General features: G+C 59.8%; 2 protein-coding genes across 12 annotated transcripts; both read right to left on the bottom strand.

Moving 5' to 3' along the window:
• Positions 1-85: 85 nt before the first annotated feature.
• CARNS1 (carnosine synthase 1) lies at positions 86-8,543 on the bottom strand. Of its 9 annotated transcripts, XM_074371647.1 has the most exons (10): positions 8,448-8,540; positions 7,994-8,012; positions 6,459-6,732; positions 5,578-5,667; positions 4,842-5,329; positions 4,436-4,610; positions 4,260-4,345; positions 3,330-3,561; positions 2,946-3,226; positions 86-2,367 (listed from the first exon to the last, which is right to left on the bottom strand). In XM_074371647.1, exons 2-10 carry the CDS (start codon positions 7,994-7,996, stop codon positions 1,072-1,074), a joined length of 2,925 nt encoding a protein of 974 aa, XP_074227748.1. In that variant the 5' UTR covers positions 7,997-8,012; positions 8,448-8,540; the 3' UTR covers positions 86-1,071. The 9 variants fall into 9 exon arrangements, with proteins under 9 accessions (XP_074227748.1, XP_074227744.1, XP_074227743.1 ...); XM_074371643.1 differs by having other exon boundaries at positions 86-2,298; positions 6,459-8,012; positions 8,448-8,543; XM_074371642.1 differs by having other exon boundaries at positions 6,459-8,012; positions 8,448-8,543.
• A 4,626-nt stretch (positions 8,544-13,169) lies between these two features.
• TBC1D10C (TBC1 domain family member 10C) lies at positions 13,170-18,977 on the bottom strand. Of its 3 annotated transcripts, none has more exons than XM_010956721.3 (10): positions 18,899-18,977; positions 18,469-18,646; positions 17,622-17,721; positions 17,293-17,400; positions 17,103-17,209; positions 16,778-16,892; positions 16,105-16,170; positions 15,794-15,983; positions 14,106-14,260; positions 13,170-13,841 (listed from the first exon to the last, which is right to left on the bottom strand). In XM_010956721.3, exons 2-10 carry the CDS (start codon positions 18,618-18,620, stop codon positions 13,494-13,496), a joined length of 1,341 nt encoding a protein of 446 aa, XP_010955023.1. In that variant the 5' UTR covers positions 18,621-18,646; positions 18,899-18,977; the 3' UTR covers positions 13,170-13,493. The 3 variants fall into 3 exon arrangements, with proteins under 3 accessions (XP_010955023.1, XP_010955022.1, XP_074227759.1); XM_010956720.3 differs by having other exon boundaries at positions 18,881-18,950; XM_074371658.1 differs by lacking the exons at positions 16,105-16,170; positions 18,899-18,977 and having other exon boundaries at positions 18,469-18,874.
• Between the last annotated feature and the right edge of the window lie 132 nt (positions 18,978-19,109).

The raw sequence follows: 19,109 nt of genomic DNA on the forward strand, positions 1-19,109 counted from the left end.
TCCCTCCCCCTTCCTCATCCCCTCCTCTAGCTGACCCTGAGAAGTGCTGTCCGAGTCGCAAGAACCTATCCCAGACTCTGGACAGTTCACTAGTCCACAAGCCTTTATTTGGAGAGGGATGCTTGTGGCGCTGTCCACAGCTCCTGTGCTGCACAGAGGCAAGAGTTCTTAAAGCAGCCTCCCCTGAATGAGGAAGTGTAGCCTGTGCTAGTTAGGTGTGCCTGAGGCCAAGCACCAAAGCTTGGTGAAGGTGCATGGTGCATTGGGGGGAGGGGGGAGGTTCACACATCTCAGGGCCACGTGTGAGGGCAAGGAGGTGAGTTGGGCCTAGAAGCTGAGTGGGCACGTACAAGTTAGTAAAAGCAGAAACCTGGACCTTGCATCTTGTCCCCTGACCCTTCAACCACTGTGCTATGACATGGAGGCAGTGGTTTTTCCTCTCTGAGCCTGTTTCTTTTTTTGTAGAATGGGGCAATAGTGTCTGCCTGGAGGGGAGATGGTTACTGCTGACCCCAGTCACCTGCTTCTACTGCTCATGCCAAATGAGGCAGGTGGGGCAATGTCAGAAGTTGTCACCAGGCATTCTAGGCCTGTCCTAAAATTTGTTAAATGAGGGCATGAGGAGAACAAAGGGTTCTTGGGATGTGTTCAAGGCCAGCGGCCAGCCAGGTTCTCTCCTGCAGACAGCAGGAAGAGAGACAGACCTGGAGGGGTGGGGAAGATGGACTGGGTTTAGGCCCACTCCCAGCAACCTGGGGGCAGGGTGTGTGTATGTGCAGCTGTTGTTGCTTCTCCATGGGTAGAGTCCTGGGACAGCTGTGGGCTGGACTGGGGCTTTGGGGAGGGCAAGAAGGCCTAACAGCCTCCCAGATACGTTCTTCTGTGCTCCTCAAGCCCAGGAGACCTTGGTGTCAAAATGGCCCTGCCACTCTGGAAGAGACCTGGGGCCTTGGAGTGGACCTGACCAGGGTTGGGGCAGGGCTTTGGCAAGAGATGCTGGGAGAGCACCAGGGAGCAGAGGGCACTGCAGTGCCCCTTCCAGCACTTTGCCCCTGCCCTCCGGCCCCAGCACTATTTGAAGTGGGACAGGAAGTAGGCAATGGGGTAGTGGGGCCCATCAATGCCGAGGCCCTGGCAGAGGCCCAGCAGGCGGAGACGGGCCTCGGCCGGGCTGGGCCCAGCACAAGCCACGCTGCAGTAGGGTTCCTCATATTCGCCAGGCACCAGGGCCTCCTCCAGTAGATTGAGGCGCAGCAGGCCCTGGTCGTGAAGAGCCTGCAGGGTCTCGCGGCTGGTGGTGGAACTCAGGACCTGCAGGTGCTGGGACACCAGGCACATGATGCCCACCAGGTGACCACGGGCGCGTGGGTGGGCAGGCAAGGCGGGCCGCAGGCCACAGGCCACCATAGCAGCAGCCAGCAGGAGGTCCACACCATAAAGCTCCAGGATCCAGTCTCGTAGGTAGAAGCCGCCCATGCGGGGGTTGATCTCGATGAGCCGCGGCCCAGCCCCAGTCAGCTTGAGCTCCACATTGAAGACACCATCCAGCAGCCCGCAGCCCAGGCAACAGCGGAAAGCTGCCTGCACCAGCTGCGCCTCCTGCTCTGGTGCCAGCCCAGTGGGCATACACGCGGCCGTCTCAGTGAAGCCAGGCAGCCGTGTGGGGCCATTGTCAGACACGAAGGCAGCCAGCAGTCGCCCACCAAACAACACCAGATCCACATCGTGTTCAGTGCCCTCAATGAACTCCATTAGCAGCATGGCATTGCCCCAGCCCAGCCCAATGCCGGGATGGTCGGCCTCGCCCTGCAGGTCACGGGCGATCCGGGAAAAGTGCTCGTGGCACTGTGGCGCATCCTCCACTAGCCGTACACCTACAGCGCCTGCCCCAAACTCCAACTTCATGACACCTGGCAGGGGTACCTGGCGGACAGCCTTGTCCACGTCAGCCTCACTCTCCAGTGGACAGCAGGGCACAGCATAGAGGGAGGGCGCGGGCCAGGGTGGGCCATGGCGGCACAACAGGTGCAGCTGGGTGCGGCTCTTCTGCTTGGCCAGGCGCATGGCGGCCGGCGGGCTGCAGGGCAGACCCAGCTCCTGGCAGAGCAAGGCTGTGAGCACCAGGCAGTCATCCCAGTAGGAAAAGCAGCCATCTAGCTGCAGGCCACGTGCCCGCACCAGCTCCGCCAACAACCGTGCATTCTCCTCATCCCTCTGGTGCTCTGTTACATCAAAGTGGATGAAGGTCTGCACCAGCTGGGACGCAAAGTGGTTGGGGTCCGACTCCACCAGGTGCAGCTGCAGAAACCACAGGACGGCAACACACTGAGATGAGCTTTTGCTGGGCGCTGGGCCATAGGATGGGACCTAGAACATAGTCCTGGCCCTCAGGGGAGACAGGCTCACCAATGCTAGGTGCTCCAAAAATATTTGTTGGTGATTATATGGAAGGTACAGAGGTGGGACACTTAATCCAGCCTAAAGGGGAGGGAAGGCAACCTAGAGGAGGCAGTGTCCAAGCTGGAAACTGGATAAGAGTCGGCCAGAGGAAAGACGGCTGCAGGAGAGAGAGGTTGTGAGCAAGGTGGGAGGGGGCTCGAGTGCAGAAGGGAGGGGTGACAGAGTGCAGAAGGGTGGTGGACTCTTTCCCATAGGCAGGCTCAGTCTGGTCAAGACTTGTAGGGGAACCTCAAGGGTTAGGGCTTGGGACTGGTGGTCTGGTGTCCCGGAGGCTTTTCACACCTGGCGGGAAGAGAATTCACCTAGAGGCCAAAAACAGTTGAGACTGCCCACCTCGGCGGGGCCTATCGCCCAGCCAGCCCACGCCTGAGCTCTAGGCCTCCTGCTAGAATGCCCGGCGCAGTCCCCGCCCCAAGGTCAACACCGCCCCGGGCCCGCCCCCGGGGCCCTCCTCCACCAAGGCCTGGACTTCGAGCCCCGCCCACCTTGAGCCCGTAGTCGCGCGCCGCCTCCCACACGAACTTCTTGCTAACGCCGCCGGCGCCGAGCAGCAGCAGCTGTTTTCCCTCCATGAGGTAGCGCGCCGAGCGCCTCAGCATTGTCTCCACCAGCGGCGCGGCCGCCGCCTCCTCGGCCACCAGCCCCGGGCGCGGTGCGGCCCACAGCCCCTCGAGCGCGCCGCACGCCTCCAGACATAGGCCTCCGTTCAGCTCCAGGGCCACGGGGGTCAGCGCGCGGCCAGCCACCGTCAGGACAAAGTCCACCCCTGGGCCGGGCACGGGGCGCGGGCTCAGTGCGAGCCGCCCTCGGGCCTCCGGCCCCCGCCCCGTGCCCCACCCCCGTCCCAGTCCCCGGCGTCCCGCACTCACCGAGGAAGTCAGTGCGGGCTTGGCGCCCGCCGCGCTGCTCAGCGCTCAGGCCAGCCTCCAGGGCCAGCACGGCGGCTAGCGCAGCCTCGGCCGCCGCCTTCACGCGCCGCCGCATATCCGTCACCTGCGAGGCCTCACCCAGGCCGCACTGGGCTAGCGCCACTTCCAGCGTACGTGGCAAGGAGTTCTGGTGCCGCAGAGGCCGGTCCCCACGGCCCACTCCGCATACCACCTGGGCAGGGTGTGGCTCAGGGGGCTTGTCCAAGAAGAGTCCTCTCGGGACTACCCCCGGCCCCCAACACACCTTCCCCTCTGCCACGATCCAGGCCACACCCCTCAATGGACATTCAAGAAGTCCTGTCCTCCAGTGCGACTTACTGCGTAAACTACTCATCTGGTCTCTAGACCACTAGGGGGATTCTAGCCAAGCTTCCAGGCCCAGCTGGGGTCTCTGCTCCCTAAGGTCTCCAAGCATGCTTGCTTCTAGTTCCTGCAGCCCTGGGGGCCTGTGCCACCCTGGTGGGCCCCAGCCCTAGAGCTCCTTCTCTCTCTGCTTGGCACAGAGATATGTCCCCAGGAAGGGAACCCAAGCCTCCCTGACCTCCCAACTTGGAGGGCCCTCCTACAGGGCTCCAGGCACTGGAGGTTTATCAAGGACCTTGGGTCAGCCTCTTCTTGGGCAAGAGCTCCCTAGAAAGAGAATTCAGCCCTGGGTCCTTGTACTCAGCGCAGGATACCAGGTAGGGCTCCTGATGTGGGAGGGGTACAGGGTTGGAGAGGAGGGAGAGTGTCAGACTCAGTTCTCCTGGAGGCAACAAAATGCCCACAAAGATTTTGTCCTCTCTCTGCCCTGGGGCCCCCCCATCAGCCCAGTGGAGCTGGGCTGGGGTGTGGCAGTAGGATCATGACCTGAACCTGAGCCATGCTCACCTTGCTCAGCAAGGGCCTGTCACCCTGTGTCCGACACACCACAGCACAGATACGCAGAGCCAGCTCAGGGCCAGGTGGGGGACTACCTGGGGAAAGACAGTGAGGCCTGAGCCCAGCACTGAGTAGCCAGAAGGCCAGGCCAAGCTCCACCCTTGGCCAGCCCAGGTGGCTCTCACCTGGGAAAGGGAGTCGGGCAGGTGGGCACACAGCCTCAACCAGGACACTCTCCTCCTCCTCCAGTTTCTCCAGCAGTGCCAGCACTGTGTCCACCACTGGGTCCAGCTCTGTTCGTGGGTACAGACGCAAAGCCTGCCGTCCCCGCCAGCGCCAGCCACTGAGCTTCACGGCTACCTGCAACAGGGAGGGGAAGGGGGCATCCTCACCATCCCATGTACCTGCAAGATGGGACACACATACCATAGGAGCTCATGAACAAACTGAGGTAAGGCAGGGGACTGCTACAGAGAGATGGGGCAGTGGCAGGGCTCAAAGCTGGGGACACTTTCCCAGCAGGACTTGGTAACCATCCATGGCTCCCATCCTGCTGGCATCTGTACAGCCTCAGGGGCAGTAGCCTGTTACCTGCAGGGCATCACCCAGGGCCTCGGAGTGCAGGAAGGCCCCTACTTCCTCCTTCACCAGTGTCTCCTGGCCCTCTTTGCCATTCAGCTCCACCAGCCGTAGTCCCGGGCTGGCATCCCCTCCCCGCAGCAGTGCTGGTGGCTTGTAGGTGAAAGCCAGGGTAGCTGGCACGGCCACGTCACCCTGCTGAGCCAGCAATCGCCTTGTCAGCAGCCGGTCCTCCAGCAGCCGGGCCAGCTCAGCCGAGGCTCCTGTGGGGCAGGTCAGGTCGCGGGCGAGCTCAGCTGCCTCTCGACCAGGGCCAGGCCCCAGCCCCAGGCCCGCCAGGAAGTAGGTGGCCCGGCGCGGGGGGACAAAGTCATCCAGGAATGTCAGGCCCCCCGGGTGGAAGCTCACAGCCTTGGAGACCAGCAGGGCTGCCTCACCGGGCTGCCCTGGTGCTGGCACCTTTGTCAGCCAAGCAGGGGACAGGCAAAGGAGCATGTTTCCTGTGGGCAGAGGGAGGAGGGTTGCTGGCCAGGGAAGGCTTAATGCCCCATGCCCTCCACCTCCAGCCTGGGCCCCTGGGTCGTAGTGGGCAGCTGCTGCCAGAACCCACCCCCACTCAAAGCAGGGCAGCTGGTGTGGTGGAATGCAGGCAGTTGCCAGGGTTGGCGGGTATTTTGGGATGTGGCCGGGCCAGGGCAGGACTGCCCTTTCTGTAGGAGGGGGTGGGGGAACTTGGGAACACACTCACCCGGGCTCTGGACCCCACCCTCCAGCAGCACGGACAGAAAGGTGCAGGGGGATCCCAGAATGCACAAGGTCACCTCCGCCCCAGGGCAGCCTCAGGGAAGAGAACATTGCCAAGCTCACCAGGAGCTCCCCTTGCTGTCTTTCTGCCCACTTTTCCCCACTCCCCTAGGCCTGCTCATACCCTTGGACCCCCAGATCCTTCCTGGGTATGGGATGAAAAGAGAAAGGGGACAGAGGAGGCTGGGGAGGGAGGGGGAAGCTGTCTGCCCACCCCTGCCCCGAGAGGCTGGCTCCTTTCTCTCTGTGGCTGGTCCAGAAGGCATGAAGGCTGGGTGACTGGAGACCTGGGTTCTAGCCTGAGCTCTGCCACTGACTTTCTGTGTGACCCTTGGTCCCTGTGCACCCTGTGCAGTGGGGAGAGGAGTCTCTGCACCTCAGTTTCCCCATCTGTAGAAGGGGGCAAAGTCTGAGATGGTCATGTATTCTAGCTGTAAACCTTCCATCCACACAAAATCTTCTGTGGCTGCCTGGTACATAAAACAGATAAAACAAGGGAGGAGTTTTGGATCCCAACTGCTAGCTGGCTCCACAGCAGCTCCCAAGATATTTCTGTAGAAGCTTTGGCTCCACAGAACATGGATTGCAAATCCCAGGGCTGGATCTTCTGGGGGTGGGAGGGGAGCCTTGATATCTGAGTTTACTGGTGCCAGATGCCCTTTGAAATGCCTGCCTGCCTGAGGTTGACTGGCCTTGCCTCCCTGGCTTCAGATTGAGCCAGAGCCTGGGGGAAGGGGCTGACTTTGACAGAGCTGGAAAGAAGGCTGGGCTGAGGGTGCCTCCCTCCTCCCCAGGGATGCCCCCCTCCACGGAGCCCTTGGGCACCTGTGCGGGGCACCTGGCTGCGGTCCTGAGTCTCCGGAAGGCCAGCTTGCTGCAGACAGCTCTGCAGGAGGCTGTAGTAGTAGACAGTCCAGGCCCGGGCCTCTGCTCCCTCAGGGGAGCCCTTGCAGTCCAGGCCCACTTCATGGCTCCAGGAACCAGGGAAGAAGCCTGGGGGTGGCAGGCCAGAGCCCCCGCCCCATGGGCCCTCCTCCTCCTCCAGGTCCTTGGAGCCCAGGGGGCAATCCCACTCGGGACCCAGTGGGTCCAGGGAGAGCTGAGGGGGGCAGAAGTGGTGGGTCTTGGGCAGGGTGAGCAAGAGGCACATTAAGTCACCCAAGGGTATAAGCCCCCTACTGTCCTGTCCTTGGGTGGACACTGTCCTCGGAACCAAAGAGGATGGGGCTGGATTGGAGGATGAAGGCTGGACACCAGGGACATGTAGATGGAAGTGCTTTGTAAACGGTATGTGTGGTGCCCCCGGGGGTGGGGGCAGAAAGCAGTGCACTGCTGGCTGGACCATTGCACCCCCCACATCCCACACCCAGGTCCATCCCAGCTTGGTTCACAGGGGCAGAGGTTTTGTCTGTTTTGCTTATTGAGGCAGCCCCAGCACCTAAAACAGTGCCTGGCACACCGTAGCTACTCAGTGTTTGATGACTGAAGAATAAATAAGCAAATGAACCAAGCAATCAGTTGGGCTGCTCACTTCTCTCTGGCCTCAGTGACCCATCTACCATCATGGAGTTCTGCTGAGACCTAAATATGTAGGTGAATCTGTTCCATCATCATCCCCAAGCAGGCCCGAGGATGTTCTGAGTCATGAAAATGCTTTCTTTGGATGAAATCTTATACCCTGCCCCTTTCTGAGGCTGGCTGACTCCCAAATGAGGCTGCACAGAGGCTCAGTGTGAACACAGGCGGGGACACGGGTGGGCCTGTCCTCCGGGGGACAGGCTTGGCCTCCTTGGACAAGTCACGAGGTTTCTTTGAGCCTTGTGGGTGCCTGGGGCCTGTTATGTCCGCCCCCATGGTGCTGATGAGGCTTGGACCTAGGGAATCACCTCAGTCATTGGGAGACAGCATACTGCAGGCGGCCGGGAGAGCAGAGGTCTGGGCCTCTGACTTGGACTTGAACCCCAGTTTGGCCAGTGCCAAATTCTGAGCTTCAGTGCCCTCTCTTAGAAGTTGAGTTCCCTGAGAGCCCAGACTGGGTTCACTGCTATGTCCTCAAACTTAGACTACGGCAAGGCGCACGGTAATATAAATATTGCAGAATGAATGAATGCCGAAAGGGACCAAGAGTGCCTGCCTCCCAGGGCTGGTGGGGGAGAGATGGAGGGCCTGGCACACAGCCCCTGCTTGTCCCATGGCACACAGAGTGGGAAGTCAAGGCGTATGTGTGCAGCTGGTCATGGGTTGGAGCTGTCTGCCAGGCAGTCCCAGGGCTAGGCTTTTACGGCCAGGTGCTGCCCTCTGGGCCCTCCCTCTGCTTAGGGGCTTGGGCTTTTTGTCCGGAGGGGCCAGAGAAGACTCACCATCTTACAGGTGGAGAGGCTGAGAGGAAGAGAGACAAAAGATGGAGTCAGGGCAGCAGGGTCTCTACCTCAGCACCCTGCCCCTAAGACGTTGGGAGCTGAGAGGTGGCCGCGACAGTGCTTCTCTCCTGTCCCAGACAGGAGGTGTCCAAGGCTACCCCACCCCCACCCCAAGGAAGCAGAGGTTTTCGGAAGCCCAGACCCCATGGGACCCACACCCCGATCTCACACATCCTAAGTTGCGCTGGGCAGTGCTGAGGGTCCTGGCACTCAGCCCTTCCAGAGGGGGGCGCGCTGGGTCCCCGCCTGTGTGTGCGCGTGGTGGGGTGGGCATTGCAGGTAGTGTCGCGGGTCCCGCTGAGGGGCGCGGGCGCTTAAAGTCCCTGTCCCGGCGGCCCCTGCCCCGCAGTCCCCTCCCTGGCTCTCCCCGGGGCGCAGGCAGCAGCCGGGGTACCTGGCGGGCGGCAGCGGCTTGGCGGGGCTCGGTGGGGCTCGGCGCGCGGCGCGGACCCGGCGGAACACGGTGGCGGCGGCACAGCGCCGGGTCGAGGCGGCGCCGCTTTATATAGAAGCGCCCGGGGCATGCCCAGTGCCGGGCGGGGGCGGCGCGCGGCGGAGGGGCCACTGCCTGTCCGCCAGGGGACCTGCCCCGCCCCTCCCGCCAAAACCTCCGCCACTCATCCCGAACCTGGGGTCCTGGGGCTGGCGGCCCGACACGGCCAGAGGTAGGGCGCCGTAGGGGCCAGGGAGAGAGAGACAGGGGACCTTTAGAGACACACGAAGTCAAACAGAAGACCAGAGATCCTCAGAGAAGGTCACAGACCTAGGGCCGTGGGAAAGACAAGACAGGACAGAGGGTAGGGGAAAGAGAGACCCATAATGGAAAAGAGATGGAAGAGGGGGGAGGGGAGAGCTGGAGCCGGCAGAGACTGGTACCCGGGCTTGCCATTGGGGGTGGGGTGGCCAGGAGAGTGGCTGGGGCACAGTCTGGAGCTCTGCCCTTGGATGGAGTCCTGAGCTCCCCAGCACACACTGCAGCGGCTGTCCGCCCACTAGCCCTTTGCCCTATGGCGGGGAGCTCTCCCAGAAAGGCACCTTGGGCAGGCAAACCTGTAGGTCTGTGGGTGGTCCCCTCCTCACCTCTTCTGGCCCCTACAAGAGTAGTGACCACTGGGTAAGACACCCCCCCAAGAGCAGTCCCAGTTCCTTGAAATACCCCCTGCCCTGCAGGGAGCCAAGAGGGAAGGGGGTGGTCAGGCTGGGAGTTCCAGTGGGAAAAGAAGTGGGGTGTCTGCAGTATCTGCCCTGCCCATCAACACCCAGGTCAGCTGGACACCCACAGTTACACCCACAATCTCTCCAAGACATACATCCTTATCCCCAGGTGCACCCACTCAAATATGCAGACCTCAAGAGGTCTGGCTCACAACCACAAATTCACCCCAAGAAACACACCCAGAGACTCACATCCTCTCCTCAAGTATGTCCCACTAGGGAGGTTCCAATCCGAGCTCCAGGTTTGGGACCTGGGCACCTCTCCTTACTGGTCTGAACCTCACTTTCCTCCTGCCTAAGATGGGGCTACTTATCATCTTGACTGTGTTGAGGATTATCACAACATCCTGCACCCAGCACATTTAGGCTATTGTTAGAATTCTTCTACCTCATCCCCACAAACTCAGGCTTTCTTTCCAGAGACCCCTTGGCCATTTCCCAGAGCCTCCTGGGCTGGGGGAGGGTACTGATAGCCCCACAGCACTTGTGCAGGCAAAGGTGGCTGCTTTGGGCCTTTTCAAAAACTGTATACAGAGCAGCCTGTGAGGAACCACTCCTGTCTACCAGTGAAGTTACTCAGAGGGGAGAAGTGAATTATTCAGGGCCCCCCAGCCCAGCCCGCATTCCCCACACAGCTTTCCAGGGCTGCTCTGGGCTCCCCAGCTCCAGATCCATGTGACCCCCCTCCCTGTGGCCAGCCCAGGCTCCTGGAATGAGGCAAATCCACCCTAGAAGATTCATTGCATAATTGCTTGGGTAACCTGAGCTCCAGGGCCATCCCACAGGAGGGCGCAGGGTTGGGGCATGGATGTCGTGAAAGAGCATGAGTTTTGACACTTAACAAGTGTTAAAAACCAAAATTCAACTGAGTAGATTTTAAAGATCTTATTGGGTTTATTCAATGATTTATGAATTGGGCAGCATCCAATCCAGCAGCTAGAAAGGAGCTCCAAGGAGCTGTGCAAAATGAAAGACTTTTATAGCCAGAATGGAGCAGACACAAAGGACTTATGTGAAAAAGAGGGTTGGTTACTGCAAGGTCGCTTTTCTTTAGGGGATGGCAGATGATCCCACTAGTGCTGGTCAGGCCATTCCTGATTGACTGGTTCAAGATACTATTCCCAGGAGATCTGAAATTGTAATTAAGTCTTGGTTTGGTGATGTGGGGCTTAGCATAAGTGACTCCATTTTGGGCCTGTTGTCTTGTTTTTAACCCAAGCAATGCAGCATCTATGGACTCAGTTTTCTCATCCTCAAATGGGGGTTATAATGCATACTTTAGCTCAGGCTTGGATGGGCAGGGTGTGCCTGGAAGAAAGTAAGCACTTGGTAGCCATGTCAGCAAGCATTTCTTGACTTGTCCCTGGTACCTGCAGAGGGCTTCAGTGAGATACACTTACCCCTGTGAGGTAACAGTTATGAGTCTCTACCTTTTACAAATGAGGAAATCAAGGCTCAGAGAGGTGATGTGATTTGCTCAAGGCCACACAGCTGATGAGAGGCAGGGTTGGGGTCTTTGTGTGCGTACGTGCATGGAGAGCAGCGTTGTTCTGTGCTCACTCCCAGACCGCCCTGGCTGGGCACTGGCTGTGATGACACCAGCTGCCCAGCTCAAATGAACAATAATTATCGTAATAATGAGACTGGTAGAGCGCTCTTGGGGCCAGGGTAGGAACTACTATTATCCTATTATCTGTAGGAGAAGATTGAGGTTCAGAGTGAGAGACCCTTTCCCATTCAGAGACTTTACAGGGAGTCCAAGCCTAGCCTCTGGCTAGTGTTGGGGGTGAGTGGCTGTCAGGATGCAGACCATGCCCTCCAAACCAAGGGGGGTCCATTTACCCTTCCACTTCTTTGCTTTCCCCCTACACCTATCCCCTAAGCTGAGCCAGGCCGATGGACATCGCAGGGTGCCATCCCAGCTTTGGTCCCTGTAGGCTGATTACTCTCAGGTTCATGCCTTGCCTTCTCTGAGCCCCTTTTCAGGCAGGTTTGTGGGGAGCTGGGGCTGCTAGGTTCACTGAGTATGGTTGTGCAGGTTGCTCACTGCACAAAGGTACCCAGCTGAGTGGTCATGTCATGTCCCTTCTGCTATGCATATGGCTGGAGGGGGGCATCTTTTCCCAACTAGTGCACAGGTGCCTTAGGGGCTAGCTCAGCCCTGTGGGAACAGAGAGAGTTAAAAAGTTTGCACAAGGAAGGAGCTGATCCTCCTCTGGAGCCCTAGGGCTCGGGCTCCCCAGGGAGATGATTGATAACAGAACCTGCAGAAGGACTACCCAGGAAATGCTTCCCTGATAGACAAGGCAGTGATTCAACCCTAGCTGGAGGGGTCCTGCTGGAGATAACCTGCCCCTAGGGTCTATATCCAGGGGAAACCGCTGCTACCATGGCCCCTCTCCAGACTCAGGATGGATTCTTGGCCCCAGGGCCAAGGCTGCTGCTTTCCTGCTCCCCAGCCTCCCAGCAGAAGAGCTGAGAGTTCACGGGTGGACTCCCTGAAGTTTCCCGCATCCTTCCTGCTACAACACCTGAGATTCCATTAAACACCCTCTCTCAGCCACAGGCATGGGCTGGCGGGCTGTGCCTTCACTGTGTTCCCAGGCTGTGTGCTCAACCTGGCCACTTGCCCCTTTCTCTCATGAGGCCATCGATGCCACCTGCAGAGAGAGGGTGTCTGGGGTGAAGTGAGGAGGGGGTCTGAGGAAGGGTTCCAGGAGAGTGTGCTATTATTAAGCTGCAAGTTACCCTAGTGGCGTGGGGAGGAGGGTGGGAGGGCTCAGGAAGTTCTCTTCAACTCACAGGACACTCAGAGTGGGGCAAGACTTGGGGAGTGGGTGGGAGCAGGACAGAGAGCACCCCCAGGAGGACAGACGGAGGTGGATGCCAGGTTGATGGCTGTTGATGTGGGGTGGGGGTAAACCTTAGGTCTGCCATGGGCAGCAAGGCTTTGGCCAAGTTGCGTCCCCTCCTGAGCCTGTTTCCCCCAGGCAAACTTCAGTCTGGCTGTGCGCTTCCGTGAGTCCCTCCTCCAGGCCATAAGCTCCTTGGGAGTGGGATGGTCTGCCCCAGAGCCAGGGCCTGGCCAGTCACACAGTCAAGGCCACAAGACTGTATGTAGAGGGAGTGTATCTCTGGAGCCTTTGGTCCTGTCACTAGACCATCCTGAATCAGGGGTCTGACAGGTGTCAGTGCTCTCATACAGCCACTGAGACAGTCAGATCAAGCCCTCTGCCATTTAAACAGACTGCAGACACTTTCTCCGTGTACTCCCGAGTCCTGCCATGCCGCCAACCCTCCATCCTTCTAGGGAGGGCACCCAAGGAGGCAGGGAGGAATGAGCCCTGCAGGGACACAAGCCTGCATCGGAACCAGCCCCGTTGTCCTGGCAATGGCTCCTGTCCCAGGCACCCAAGGCACCCCCGGGGGCAATTAGCGAGTGTGGGAGGGGGTTTCCATGGTGGCAGTCTCGAGGGGTGTGGCCTGGGCTTAGGGCGGGGGCAAAGGCCGGCGGGCCCTTTCTCCTTTGTCCAGGCACACTAGGCCTTTGTTCTCGCCTGGCTCTCTGAGGACCAGCCCAGGACTATGGGTAGGGGTCTTGAACCAGCAGAGGAGTAAGCAAAATAGGGAATAGAGCCCCACTTCTAGGCCCAGCAACCACTTGGGGAGCCCTCCTCCCACAGGTACAGGAGCCTTATCTGCCCCCAAGAGGCAGGGCAAGGCGCTTCCTATTGGTTCCTGCCGATGGTAAACACCTTCCAGCAGCCAATGGGCAGCCTCATTGTGCCCTTGGGTGCGAGGGATGGACTAGGAGAGGTGGGCTGTGAGGGGAATGAGGGCTGGAGGGGAAGTAGCAGCTGGTCTAGGGGTGGGGATAGGGGGCATTCGATCCAACTCCATACAGGCTTCCACTCAGACTTTATTCCAGGCCTCCCCAGGGGCCTTTCAGGGTCCCCTCGCCCAGCCCACGCCCTTACCCCCACGCTCCTTCAAGCACCAGCTTTTTGCTTGCAAAGGCTCAGGCATCTGGACAGCTCTGTGGGCAGACGGTGGGCCAGGGTCCCTGAAACCTCACTCTGTGACCTTCCTTCATCCTCGTGCCTGACAGAGTCCCTGAGAAGGGAGCTGAGGCATCAAATCCCAGCTGTAAAGTGCGGTGCCCACTTCAGGGCTGGCATCATCCATTTTGGCAATTGGGTTGGGGGACACTGAGTCCGTGGTACCTTCAGAATCGGGTGTCCAGGAAGGAGGTCGAGCCTCGATGGGACCTTGAGGGGCTCTCAATAGGGGGGCCCCTGGGCCGAGTCAGCAGCCCGTGGAAAGTCTTTCCTCGGGTCTGGGGCTTGCGCCGAGGTGGCCTGGGCTCTTCCGGGGGCTGCACCACGATGCGGGGCACCTCGGGCCTAGTGCCTCCCCGAGTTACTGCCAGCTGCTGGGCCTCAAAGATGGCTTGGGCCCCAGGCAGGCGGGCCTGCGGCCTCGGGGGTGGCCCGGATGCCGTCGCAGGCAGCTGGGCTAGCTGGGCCTTGATCTCCCGTTGCAGGTCATGTTCGGACAGGGCCACGCTGTGCACCTGTGGGAAGCAGTCGGTACTGAGCCTACCTGGCCTAGGGGAGGGCAGGAAACGATGAGGTCTCCGGGGGGCGGGCAGTACACAGCCCCAGGAAGTGGCTGAGGGGCTGAAAGACTTGCTAAGGGAGTCACAGAAAGCCACTTGAGGCCTGAGGACAGAAAGCGAGTCCCAGTTCTTACTCTGACTTCCTGCTCTGGGACTCAGTTTCCCCAACTGTGCAGCAGTGGTTGGGCCACTGCAGAAGGACAGGCAGGGGGCACCAACCTGGGGCATGAAGACCTCCTCCTGTAGCTGGGTGGGCGGTATGGCTCGAAGGGCGCCAAGTGTCTCCAGGAGTCCTGAGCAGGCCAGGCGCTGTTCAGTAGTGCCCAGCGCCAGGCGCACCAGCGTCAGCCCCACCCGGAACAGCACCTTCACACCTGCAGGCCAGGGGCTCATTCAGTGGGGGCCAGTCCTGCCCTTCCTTGGTCTGCATCTGAACCTACCCTCAGCCAGACTCCTTCCCTGCTCCTACAGCTCTGCTGCCGAGACCCAGATCAAGTATGTCTCAGCAACCACAGACACTTCTGACCAAAGCAGCCCGCCAGGAGCCAGGGGCTACTGACAGGCTTGCACCAAGCCTTTTCATTCTGGGGTTCAGCACCTCATCACTACAGGGAAGGGCTGGGTGGTGACACAAAGACCTTTCCAGCTGAGATCTGTGACTTGATTCCAGAGAGGTTCTAGCCAGAGCTCCTTACCCCTAAGCCAAGAGCACAGTGCACACGTGTGCACACACATGCACGCACATGGTGTGACCTTGGGCCTGTTCCTGGAGCCTCAGAATCCCTTCCTGGCAGCTTTGGGTCTGCTGAGAAAAGCAGTCAGGGGACCAGTGAGGCCTAGTGACTTTAAAGAGATAACAATGACTACTAACGTTCTCACTGTTATGAAAGGGAGCCTGCAGCAGAGAACAAGGGTAGTTCACCAGCCTGATGGGCCCTGCCCCACCCTCCGGGTCTGAGTCTGCAGGGGAGGACGCGTAGATGGTGACTTGGACACCCATGGCCAGAGCTCTAAGCTAGCCTGAAGCCAACTGGGCATACAGCAGGTGCTCAACAACGGTATTGATCGATTTCTACCACTTTTTAGGTGCAACCGCCTGACAACCCACATAGAAAAGAATGCAGGCGGGTTACTGATGGGGGTATCAAGGCAGAGCCCCAAAACCCGAAAGAGTCCAGCTCAGCTCTGCCCCAACTCCTCCCACTCTTGGCCACCCTCTCTCCATGTCTGGACCCCTCAAGTCATCTGTATCCTGGACCCTGTGGACAGTGTCCTTCCCGGCCTCTCAGCCTCCACAACGTCCCTGCCAGTTTGCCTCTTCCACAGTGCAGCCACAAGCATCTTTAAACAGCACTCGCCTCCTGCTGCTCCCCTACACTCTGGCACACCCTTTGTTTTATTTTCTTCGTGGAACTTATGACGATCTATAAATATCTTGTTAATTTGGTTACTGTTGCCTCCCATCCCCACCCCCACCAGAATGTAGGTCTCGCTCACTCAAGTGGCCCTGGCTTCCAGAGAAGCGACTGGGCTCTGTGAATGCTCACCCAGTGCCTGTGAGCTCCATCAGCCATGCCCCGACCGTGCCCAGTCCCTGAGCTGTCCTACTGCTGTGATCTCCCCAGCTCCTGCCCTGTCTCCTCATGGAAGCCTCCCTGACTCCAGCCTTCCACCAAGTAGATGCCGCCCTCTCTATGGTGGGCTCATTGCTGAGAGGGCTAGCATTCATTACATGGGTGGGATGTGGCCTCAGCACACCCCGGCACCCATACCAAGGGCCAGGATCGGCAGTGGCGGCGGGGCAGAGCAGAGTGGGCACGCTCGTTCCCTGGGCCCACCAGGCACCCGAGGCTCCAGGCCCCAGTCCCCCCACCAGTCCCCACCCACCTGGCCGGCCACCCACTCACCCTCGCTAAGGAAAGCGTCCCAGACACGCAGCACCGTGGGGAAGGGCAGGGAGCGGGCGAAGAGGCACAGGAACCACTCGGGCAGGTAGAGCAGGGGCCCGACGCCCACCTGCTGCAGGTGCTTGTGCACGCGCGGGAGCAGCCGCCGCAGCAGGGCCATGAACACCTCGGCGTCCAGCCGCACAGCCTCCTGCAGCCACGTCCGTCAGCACCTCCACTCCATTCCCAAACCCCTGGCTCTGCCCCACCCTTTTCCCCAGGCCCCCACTCGCCCACCCAGACCTCCCTCTGGCCCTGTCCCAGCCTCTCACCATGTGGGGCCCGTAGTAGCCAGGGAGATAAACCTCGCAGATCTGTACCAGGCACCAAAAGGCCTCCTGGGGGTGGGCACAGGTCTTGAGTACCCACCGTGGAGGAGACCACAGAGGGGACCACAGGGCAGAGGAAAGGGGCAAAGGGGAGGGCCTGGACCCAGTGGTGTCTGGAGTGACCCTGGAGCCGGAGCCTGGACTCAGTGCTGGGGTGGGTTAGGAGAAGTTCTTACCAAAAGCTTCCCCTTGCCCAGACAAAGGCCTACCAAGGGATTTGGGGGGTTAGAAGTCACAGGGCTCAGGGTGCTGAATTTGAGGGTCACAGGGTTGGTGCTCACTGGTCAAGGGTCAGGAGGATCCCAAAGTTCAAGTCCTGGGTTCTTGGGGTCACTGGGGTCAGGGATCATAGTCACAGGGTTCAGAATCAGGAGTCATGAGATCAAGGTGACAATGTCTAGATTCCTAGATCACTGGGGAAAGGGTCAGGGATCAGAGTTCCATGTTCCTGGAGCCAAGGCCATTGGGCTTGAAGGTCACTGAGGTTGGGGGTCATGAGGCTCTGGGTCACTAGGACAGGACCTGAGAGTCAGAGATCACAGGTCTCTGAGGCCAGAGTTCCTGGGGGTGGGGAGTCCGAGTCTTGGGTTGCTCTGGCAGGGCTGAGGGCACTCACCTCTGGGGGCAGATGCATGAGCAGCACGGCAGCCACGGGGCCCTGGGCCTGGCAGTAGCCCTGTTCGGGCCGGTACAGGGTGTAGGCTTTGAGTACCTGCAGGAGCCCCTGCTGCCTGTGCCAGAAGACCCCTTTAGGGGCCAGTCCTCCAGGCATCCCTTCCCCACCCTCTGGCGACCCCTGTGCAGGCCTCAGTCCCCACACTCCACCCCAGGGCCTTGCTGGGTCCTCTGAGATGCAAGGATAGAAAGTCAAGGTGAGGGACTAGGCCAAAGAGCCTGGGGGCTGTGGGGCTGGGGGTCCCTGAGCATCACTGGCCTCGTACCCGTGACCCTGGGGTGACACAAACATCTCATGCAGAGGGAATTGGCGATGCAGGTCCCTGCCAATGGTTTCCATCCACTGTGGGTCTCCAGGGGCCTCAGCAAGTTCCTGTGGGTGGGCATGAGGGTGGATGTGAAGGCTCAGGGGAAGGGTCTGGGAAGGGGAGGTGGGACTCCTGCCAGTTCCCTCACCTGATAAGTGCCAGGGTTGTTCTTCTGACACACGTGGGCCCCGCACAACAGGGGCCAGCACCGAGCCCGCAGGGCCGAGGGGATGCCTTTCCGGCACTGCATCTTTACCTGTGGGTGAGGCCAAGGGACCCTGTTAGGCCAGCCACGCCAGCTTCCCCAGCTCCCCCTGGCAGGCCCCAAGCACAACCCGTCATTGGACAAGAGCCATTTTGGGTAGGAAGGAGAAAGGCGTGAGGTGCTGGGACACGGAGGGGAAATTTTGCCAGGGCATGGCCGAGGCAAATGCGGATGAGCCAAGGAGGCCTGGGAGGGACCCCTCTTCTCCTCACCTTTTTGTACCGCCGAGACATGGTTTTCTCCCAGTGTGAGGTCATCTCCACCCACTTCATCTCTCGCTGGCGGATAAGGTCTGCAGGAGGGTGACCTGGCCTGGGGGGACATGGCACAGGCATCCAGACGCTGGGCAGCTATTACCTAGAGCCCGTATCTGCCACTCTTAATGTTACCCAGGTGAGCCCACCTCCTGGCCCTGGAGATCTCTGGCAAGCCCTGGGGGGCTGGGGGTGGGCAGTGACCTGTCACCCAGGAGTTTCCAGTGGTTGTCATGGGGACAGGAAAGGATGTGGCTCTGATGTGGGCAGAAGCAGGAAAGACTGAAAGGGGTGTGTAGGTGTGTGTTGGGGGAGGGGCTGGTTGGCTGTCCCCCAGGATGGGGACACAGTCAACTCACAGGGGAAGTTGGGTAGACAGAGCCCTGGACTAGAAGCCAGGAGTCATGAGTTTGCATCTGATTTTGTCTCTGTTTTGCTGTGTGACCTTCCTATCTGTCTTTGGACTTGTTTTCTTGTCTGTATGCTGGGAAGGGGGAGGGTTGTTAGGGGAAAGGGTGTAGGTTCTTTAATTTGGAGCTGGGATTCCTGGGCCAGAGATTAAAAGGGGAAGAATGTTAGCCCCAAGGGGGGTGCAAACCCTCAGAGATTGGAAGTAAAATAGGCATATAGGAAACTGCAGCCCTGCCAGACTTAGGATTCTACCTGGAACCTGAGGAGGGGTGACACCAGCTGAGTCCCCAGACCCTCCCAAGACCCTCGAGTTTGGGCTTCACTCTAGAATTCAGCCCTCAGCCCCCACCCTCTTTCCCAGCATCCCACCCCACCCCATCCCTTCCCCACTTACCCTGGTTCTGCTGAGCTGCCCCCAATGAAGCCATAGCGGTCAGCCTGGCGATATGGGCCAGGCCCACTCAGCTCTGAGTCAGATCCCAAAGAGCTGGAGTCATCCTGCAGCTCACAAGACTGCACCAGGTCCTCCCCCAAGGCCTGGGCCATGGTGCCACAGACCCCGATACCACAGGCTGCAAGATGTCGGCAAAGTCAATGTGAGAGGCAGCTCCTGGCCAGCCTGGGGCCTGGGCTCCTATCCAGCCAGGCCCTAGCCCCAGGTCAGAGGGGGCAGATTTCAGGGTATCTCACCAAGCCCTTTCTTTTATTGTAGGATGATAGTGGGGTAACACCCAGAAGTGGCAGAAAGGCCAGACCCCCTGGACAGAGACCAGGGCCCAGCCCCTGTCCCCACCAGCCCAGCTTACCTCCCTGCTGTATCTCACCTCCTCCTCTCACTTCCTCCTCAGCCACAGCTTCAGCAACCCGCTGGGGGCCCCTCCCAAATGTGTGTGGGGGGTTACCCCTTCCTCTCCCAGGCTCTTCCGGCCTGACCCAGTGGCCCTGGACTCCTCCCCCCATCCCAGTGGGCTGGGTGGGTACAAGCTTGGGTTCCAGATTTGAGGTTACTGGCACATAAGACACTCAATTCAGGGT

Source organism: Camelus bactrianus, chromosome 10 (genome assembly GCF_048773025.1).
Source record: "Camelus bactrianus isolate YW-2024 breed Bactrian camel chromosome 10, ASM4877302v1, whole genome shotgun sequence".
Classification (NCBI taxonomy): Eukaryota; Metazoa; Chordata; class Mammalia; order Artiodactyla; family Camelidae; genus Camelus; species Camelus bactrianus.

Bases quoted from the DNA above. Each gene is read 5' to 3' on its own strand.
- TBC1D10C (XM_010956721.3), bottom strand. From the start codon at position 18,620: ATGGCCCAGGCCTTGGGGGAGGACCTGGTGCAGTCTTGTGAGCTGCAG. The intron at 16,171-16,777 runs GTGAGTGCCCTC...GCCCACCCCCAG, and splicing joins TCATGCATCTGCCCCCAGAG to GAGGCCTTTTGGTGCCTGGT. The intron at 15,984-16,104 runs GTGAGAGGCTGG...ACGTGGCTGCAG, and splicing joins GCTACTACGGGCCCCACATG to GAGGCTGTGCGGCTGGACGC.
- CARNS1 (XM_074371642.1), bottom strand. From the start codon at position 6,978: ATGGTCCAGCCAGCAGTGCACTGCTTTCTGCCCCCACCCCCGGGGGCA. The intron at 4,346-4,435 runs GTGAGAGCCACC...GTCTTTCCCCAG, and splicing joins TGCCCGACTCCCTTTCCCAG to GTAGTCCCCCACCTGGCCCT. The intron at 3,562-4,259 runs GTGAGCATGGCT...CACCCTGCCCAG, and splicing joins ACAGGCCCTTGCTGAGCAAG to GTGGTATGCGGAGTGGGCCG.